Source organism: Megalobrama amblycephala, unplaced genomic scaffold (genome assembly GCF_018812025.1).
Source record: "Megalobrama amblycephala isolate DHTTF-2021 unplaced genomic scaffold, ASM1881202v1 scaffold331, whole genome shotgun sequence".
Classification (NCBI taxonomy): Eukaryota; Metazoa; Chordata; class Actinopteri; order Cypriniformes; family Xenocyprididae; genus Megalobrama; species Megalobrama amblycephala.
In genome coordinates, this window is record NW_025953344.1 from 470436 (window position 1) to 479061 (window position 8626).

The 8626-nt window shown below is 36.3% G+C and overlaps 1 protein-coding gene across 1 annotated transcript; it reads right to left on the reverse strand.

Annotated features, from left to right (window-relative positions):
- Window positions 1-1658: 1658 nt before the first annotated feature.
- Window positions 1659-4885, reverse strand: LOC125261119 (C-type mannose receptor 2-like; the record flags this gene model as incomplete). Its single annotated transcript, XM_048179712.1, has 2 exons — window positions 1659-3833; window positions 4528-4885. Coding segments are annotated over 2 exons (717 nt in total), but the record flags the coding sequence as incomplete, so codon positions are not given.
- Window positions 4886-8626: the final 3741 nt, after the last annotated feature.

The following is an 8626-nucleotide window of genomic DNA, read 5'->3' on the forward strand; positions in this document are numbered from 1 at the left end:
CAGTCCAGAGATGCTTTCTAAACTTTGGCTCAGACTCAAGGAGATTCTTTCATAACTAACTTAATGAGAAGTGCTTCACCTTTAAAACGCATTTCAATTTCCTTTCGGTTCACGTCTCAAAATCTACACAGCCCAGCAGCATAAACACTCCATTTGCTATTAAAGCGTCTACGTGTAGTTATTTTTTGGGGTCTCGTGCACTGTTGAACTATTGGACTATAGTCATACTGTGTGTAGTTTTTTTTTTACTCTCAAACACATGAGAGTAGGGTACAACATGGCAAAAGGCGCCTTTGATTTTATTCTCCTCTAAACCACTAGATGGCACAAAAACTTGCTGCAGCACTTTCCTAAACATTTGCTTTTCAAAATGCACGTGCAAATTTGTCTGATCCTTGACGTGATCGTGGGCAGCAATGCAAAGTTGATTCTGAGATAGTTTGATCTAATATTTGATGTTTTTTAAAACGTTGTTGATTTAAGTAGCAAATGAGAATCGATTAAATTAATGTTTGTATTTTCAGACAAAGGTCTCCTTAATGATTTTCAGTTTTGTTCAAGGTAATTCAAGCAACAGTTTCTCAATAACGGAAGAATATGTAAAAGTATGGTATTTGGGGTAAAAAGCGCCGCTGGGGCAAAAGGCACAATAATTAACATGATAATGAATAGCTGACTGACTTTTCCATTTATTGATGTGACGGTTAGAGTGAGATGGCAAATATCATATATCAAACTGGGTATCCATCTTAGAGATAATACCCATATTAAAATATTATGGGATCTCCTTCAGTGCTTTCAGAATCTTTACTTTCTAAAGTAATTTTGTTTCTGTATTTTTAAAATATATTTTTATATTAACATAGGCCTATTTTAATGACAGTATATTTATTGAACAAAAAATAATTATTTTATTTATCAAAATAAACAGAAAATAGTACAAACTATTAATGATTCTTTCCAACAAGTATTAACCTAGACATTATTAAAAATTTTAGCTAAAGTATTTGTATCAATACTGTGTGCCTTTTACCCCATGTGTGGGGTAAAAGGCCCCCTCACCACCTCATACATTTATAAGATTTTTTAACCACTTTTATGATTTATTTTCACACAAAATCTGTTGCTTTATCAATGTTCAATACAAACATATATATATTTCCTCCAATCATACACTTTGAGAGTAGTGAAAAGCACATTTTTTCTTATGGTGTGCCTTTAGCCCCGTTGTACCCTATATAGGTTTATTAATTGGATCTAAACCCAGGTTTTCTTCAGTCTTCTCCCCCTTTTTAAAGCGCAAGCGATGTTTAAATACTTAATTAATTCACGCTGCAAAAACGCTTTTCTTACCGAGTTTTTTTTTTTTTTTTTTGTCTTATTTCAAGTACAAATATCTAAAAATTCTTATATAGAAAATCTATCTTGATTTAATAAAATTATATAAGATATTTAGTCTTGTTTCCTGGGGGGATCTAAATTAAGTGCATTTTACTTATGTAAAATTATCTGCCAGTGTGGTAATAAATATAATCTTAATGCAAACAGAAAACAAGATTATTTAGAGTGTATATTTTTAAGTGCAAATTTACAGTAGCCCCGCCCACCAATGTCAAAGAAGGCTAAAAATAACACACGTGATTGATGGCTTCAGTGTAGGTAGTAGCACGTTGGGCGCGGAGAACAAACTTGTGAGTGTTTAATAATGATAAAATCATGTACATCTCTGTTATTATGCATCTTGTTAATGTACAACAATACTGAGGTGCAAATAGTACCTAAGTATCTGCCAGTATGAAATATAACTAGCATAATTACTATCTACACTTATTGCAAATAACTGCTACGTTTAGCCTACAAGGTAAATAGAACAGAATTTGCAGAATAAAAAAAAAATGCACTTAAATTATTATTTTTTTCTTTTATTTGCATGTAGGATACGTGAAAATGAATAGTAGTTCAATAACTTTCCGTTCTGCCAGTTTTCACCTTTGATATTATAACAGTGATAAGAATAATACTTGTATTGACTCGGTGACATGCAGATGCTTTTTGGATGCTGTTGCCATGGTGAATCATAATATTGGAGCTCCATTGATCATGGCTTTTATTAGTCGAGGTGCACGCGCTTTACTCAAAGTCAACCTACTCAGAGTCGATTGAACTAACCCCAGGGCTCCTGTCAGGACATTATATGAGTGAACCTGGCTGGGGAGGGTTACATAAGGCAATATTGGGGGATGTTTATTAATGGCCAAACAAAATAAATCTGAACATTAAGAAAATAAAAAAGAAATATTTGAGCTGGTAAAGTTGCCTGTTGCTCTTCAAATCTGACATGTGGCACATGTGGAATAACAGTGATATTTTTCTGCAATGTTACTTTAACACTATTTAGAGAGGAACCATATGAACTCTGAGCTGAATTGAATTACAGGTTGCAAGAAACTTTGTACTCAACTTTCAGTTTTTCTTTAAGAATAAACTATATTTCATTTCACTAAGACATATAGATGCTCACAATCATTTTAAATCATTTTATTAAACCATTTAAGTAAATTAATAATAATAATGCATTTTATTTCTAATGCGCTTTTTTTAAACTCAAATTACATCAATTATAAAATAACAAAATTGACAGTACAATAAAACAAATCACAGTCAATTACAATAAGCAGCTCTAAAAAGATGAGTCTTAAAGCAGTCCAGTGTTGGAGAGTCTCTAATCACATATGGAAATGCATTCTACAAACGTGGAGCTGAAACAGAGAAAGCTGGACCACCTTATATACAGGCTGCTGAAGGATACATGACCCAGAGGAGCGGAGAGAATGGACTGGAGTGTAGGAGAGAGAGAGGCAGAGGCAGAGGCAGTCCCATGAATCACTTTATATGTTAAGATAAGTATTTTAAAATCAATTCATGCTTGTTTAGGAAGCCAATGCAAGTTAAAAAGTACCGGGGAGATATGTTGACGAGCAGTTGTATATGTCAATATGTGTCAGTTTGTAAAGATATGACTCATGTAAAACAGGAGTGAGTAGAAGAAAGTATCCACACCACCAGAATCCCAAGATCCCATGAAATCAACTGATGTGATTGTGCTTTACTTTGATTTTCTTTTAAATAGTCATTATGATTTATGCCAAATCCTTGAATCATGATCTTCTAATATCTAGTTGACTGTAAGTGTGTTTGATTGAACAGTCTGTGTTAAAAATATTGAGCCATTTTTCCAGAAGAGATTGACTGCAATTTTCAAATGTTTCTAAAAGCCACAGATGAAAACTCATTTTGATTTCATGGGGTCTTTAAAACATATATAGTGAACACTGGTATTTTATACTCTTAAATTACTTTCATTGTACTGATATAAGCACATTATCTGATGAAAACAGAACAAAAAGTGTTTGCCAATTAAAAAAAAAAAGAACAAGGCAAAATGAAAGTGAAAGAACAGCACAAACGAATCCTTCACTCTTCATTTCTGCTGCAGATGAAGTTGAGTCTGTCAGTCTCAGGACGGCTGATCCAGCGCTGATTTCCTCCAGACTGAACCGCTCCAGATCTCACTGCAGAATCACAGTTCTCTGAATCATCAATCGCCCAGTTCTGATAGCACACAGTCTGTCCGCTCACCCAGAACCAGAGGCCCACAGTGCAGGAGTGACGTAAACCCAACCACACCAACTTAGTAGACGGCCATTTAACCACATTCATCACGTCACGCTGAATCTCTTCTGAATGAACCGAGACCAGATCCACATGATTCTGTCTGCAGTATCTCAGAGCTTCAGACCACGTCAGCTTCTCTTTGATCAGAATCAGTTTTTCTGGACACAAAACAAACCACAAGCAGAAACTAGAGAGAGACTGATCAAAAACAACATGCAGAACAAACACTGTGGAGGAATTTGTCATGTCAGACATGTAGTGTGAACTTTAAAGGGTTAGTTCACCCCAAAATTAAATTTCTGTCATTAATTACTCATCCTCATGTCGTTCCAAACCCGTAAGACTTTAATTCATCTTCAGAACACAAATTAAGATGTTTTTGATGACACAATGCTGTCAGATTTCCTTCCATTGACTGCTTTTGTAACTTAATTGACACTTCAAAAACTCCATAAAGAGATCGGAAAATTAATCCATATGAATCAAGCAGTTTAGTCCAAATTTTCTGAAGAGAATCAATCGAATTTATTATCCAGATGCCAAAAAAAAGTGCAAGCGCAGAGTGCACAGTCTTGTCTTGCACTTTTTGTGGCCTCTGGATAATAAATTCGTTGGAACTTTTTTGACTTCATCCTCATGTGCGGATCTTTCATTTTTTTTTTTTTTGTCTTTGAACATTCGGTCATCTAAAATATCTTAATTAGTGTTCTGAAGATGAATGAAAGTCTTACGGGTTTGGAACGACATGAGGATGAGTAATTAATGACAGAAATTTCATATTGGGGTGAACTAACCCTTTAAGATATCTGGAGGTGATGGATGGACTGTGTGTGTTTGTGAGGATCTGCTCACCTTCATGACACACAAAAGGAAATTGCGTGTTGCAAGGGACGTCATCCCAATCTCTCAGAGCGTCTTTATCAGTGTTCACTGCACAGTTGTCAACTCCAGCATTATTAGGTTCACCAGACCTCCAGTATCTGAATAAGGAGTCACTCTGATCTGACCACTGCCATGAGACTCTGAACAGACCGATCCAGACATCACCAGATATGTGACTATCATTGATGAACTGCTGAAGCTGTTGACTCTCATTCTGGTTCCTCACACTGACCAGATCAATGTGATTCTGTCTGCAGTAACTCTGAGCGTCTCTCCAATTCTTCGTCTGATTGACAAAGACGAGTCCTGTGTTCACTTTAAGAACAAAGATAAAAAATTAAAATAAAAAAAAGTTATTCTTTATTCTCACACTGCTTTATGGTTTGATGTGAACAGGAGCAGCAGTGGAAACATCAGAAACACGTCATTCAAAGACTGTTTCTACAGCTGATGATATATTGAATCTTCTCAATATCTTCAGGATTATTTTAAAGATTCAACATGAAGTAACGTTTGTGAACATCATGATGATTTTAAAAAGTAGCATAATAATTTTGATAATAGCGACACCTACATGTGAACAGAATGAGTGTTAGTTTAAACGTGTCATCAGGGTGGAAAGAGTACTAAAAAAATATACTGAGAGTAAAATTAACATTATTTTACAAAAATGTACTGTGAGTAGAGTAAAAATTACTTGTCCAAAAAAACTACTGGAGTAAAAGAGTATCTTATTTAAAAGTCTCAGGATGAAGTGAGAACTGAGCTGTGGATTCGACCCGCTTATAATAAACACTGTAATTAAAAATGAAGAAAACAGTGTAAATACTGTAATTCATATTATCTTTGGTTGTTTGTTAAAGAGAATGAAGAATATCATCCAACAGTTTTAATTTTGACTGACAAAACAACATAAAACATTTAGAATTAGAAAAGATGCAAACGTTATTTTCGTTTAAATCATAATGTATGAAAAGAAATTAATAAACACTGAGAGATCTATTGTTGAACATAAAATATCAATGTTCAGAACAGTGCAAAGAATACAAAATAAATAAATGAAAACTCATATAGTTCATCATCACACACCAGAGTTGGTTTTAAAAAGAGAGAAATAGAGCCAATTTATCTCCAAATGGTGCCAGTTTTATCGTTAACGAAATAAGAATCACTAATATTATCACAGTTTTCCTCACCTTAATGCACATTGCACTGGATAAGATAGTGAGCGAACACAAACTATACTGTAATTCATCCATTGAATGAAAACTGCCAAGAAAAAATATATTTTCAGGAGTGAATCTGCTCCATTGCTCCACCTGAACTTACTCCTGAAATTGCTGTGATTGACAGTGATAACTGCAGCAACAGACAGACAGAATAGAGCATTTGTCAGAATAAAGCGGTGCATTAAGTGCTGTAGAGTAAATGAAGATGAATAGACCTGCAGCAACACAGAGGAGAATCCTTTTTAAAACAATGTTTCAAAATCTGCCTGTTTAATGTTTTTAATTAATTCTAAAATTATTTGAAAGTATTTAATGCATTATTTAGTTATTAGCATCAATCATTTATTATATATATTTTACAATAAATCCAAAAGCAAAACATGAAAAGAACTACATTAGGAAGTGGGAAATGAGTTAACGAGTGTCCTCTGCTGCCATCTGCTGGTTATAGTGCTCATTTCAGTGTGTCATTTTCATTTTAAACGTCTTTGTTTTCCACTAGAGGACAGAAATCCTCCACTAAACTAAAGCATATGGCATTCATTTTCCATGTCTCCTTGAATGAAAATGAGAAATGTTGACTAGATCATCTTTAAACTGAATTTACAATAACTATAATTAATTACTATAGATTACTATAGAGGTATAATAATAATAATAATAATAATAAAGCATTTAAAATAGCAGGCTACATGTGTTTAAAAACGTATAATCCCGGTTTCACAAACAGGGCTGAGACTAAACCAGGATTAGGCCTTAGTTTAATTAGGGCATTTAAGTAGCTTTTATAAACATGCCCTAGTGTTAAAACAGCTACAATATGCATTTTAGTCTAGGACTAGCTTAAGCCTTGTCTGTGAAACAGGGGGATATTGTCTGGTGTCCAAAAATCCCAAGTGTGCACCATAGACTGAAGGTCCGGATTGCTCAGACCTCCACGATTAAAGATAAAAGATTTCAGATTCATTTTTCAGATATCTGAAAAGAGGAATATTGATGATGAGAGTAATAATACATCTCTGATCTGTTTTACTCGTTTGGAATACAGTGAGTCAATTAATTCATTAAGTTGGCTTTGAAAAAGCCAACTTACTGATCTACGTCTTAAGCTTATTATTATTATTATTATTATTAATGGTGCTTGCCAAAGGCAAAGCTCCATTCTTATTCTCCTGCATACTTATTAATGGTGCTTGCCAAAGGCAAAGCTCCATTCTTATTCTCCTGCATACTTATTATTATTATTATTCTTCTTCTTCTTCTGGACAAAATTTCTGCGCGCTACTCCTCCCGCAGCGTTTGTCCTAGACCCATGAATGAGGTGTCAAATCGACCGGCTCATTGAGGAGAGGTGTGCTATGACTTTTATAAGCGATCGGACCAACGATGTTCGCACAGCGGACGAAAAAGCGGCCAAAAAAGTCCCATTGACTTACATTGAAAAATTCAAATTCACGAACATTCCGTCTCTCTCAACTGTCACTTTCTCACACACACTCACACACGCAGGCCCTTAGAAGCCTTTCTCTCTCAGACACAGACACTCATTTTCTTCCACTTTTATTTCTGCGCGCTACTCCTCCCGCAGCGTTTGTCCTAGACCCATGAATGAGGTGTCAAATCGACCGGCTCATTGAGGAGATGTGTGTTATGACTTTTATAAGCGATCGGACCAACGATGTTCGCACAGGGGGCGAAAAAGCGGCCAAAAAAGTCCCATTGACTTTCAATGGCGGAATCTTCAGAAATTTGAATTTCAACTGTCACTTTCTCACACACACTCACACACGCAGGCCCTTAGAAGCCTTTCTCTCTCAGTCACAGACACTCATTTTCTTCCACTTTTATTTCTGCGCGCTACTCCTCCCGCAGCGTTTGTCCTAGACCCACAAATGAGGTGTCAAATCGACCGGCTTATTGAGGAGTGGTGTGCTATGACTTTTATAAGCGATCGGGTGTACGATGTTCGTCCAGCGGGCGAAAAAGTAGCGAAAAAAATCCCATAGACTTTGCATTGCGACAAATTTTGACGAGTCATAGCTCCTAACGAGGATTTCGTAGAAACATGTAATTTACCACGTTTGAAGAGGCTGACAGCCTCTGTCAGACCATATCTCAAAATAGGGTCTAAGTTGTACCCCTGGGGCACAGGGGCTGCCCAAAGTTGCCCCATAGACATACTATGGTGAAGCCGTGCCCATGAAACAGTGTGTTTTTCCTACTATGGGAAATTACATAGGGATTTTGTATTGAACATAACTCTGGATCACAATGTCATAGAGACAAGGGGGTGGGCCCATTTTACTCAGGCAACCAATCAGTCTCTCAGGATTATTGTGAAGCAATCAAGCCACGCCCTAGCAACCATATAGAGCACCATAGCAACAAGTTCCATAGACTTCCATTGAAAAAGATCAAATGAATATCTTTGGATAGAAGTGTCATAGAAATATGAGGTTGGGCTCATTTGACTCGGGGCATCAAACGGCCAATCACGAATCACCTTCAAGACTTCATAGCCACGCCATAGCAACCATTTAGAGCACCCTAGCAACCCAAAGCATAGAGGGATTTCTTCAAATCTGAATATCATAGAGGCATGGGGGTTGGTTTATATCATTCATACTGGCAAGCAGCCTTTGGTGTATCATCATTGGTAGCTGCCAAGCCACTCCCTAGCAACCAAACAGAGTACCCTAGCAACCGTTTTGCAACACCTATATCTCTGCGTCAGAACATCGTACAGACATGAGGGTTGGTTTATATTGTCAAGCAGCCTTTGTAGTTTCATCATTGGTAGCTGCCAAACCACTCCCTAGCAACCAAACAGAGTACCCTAG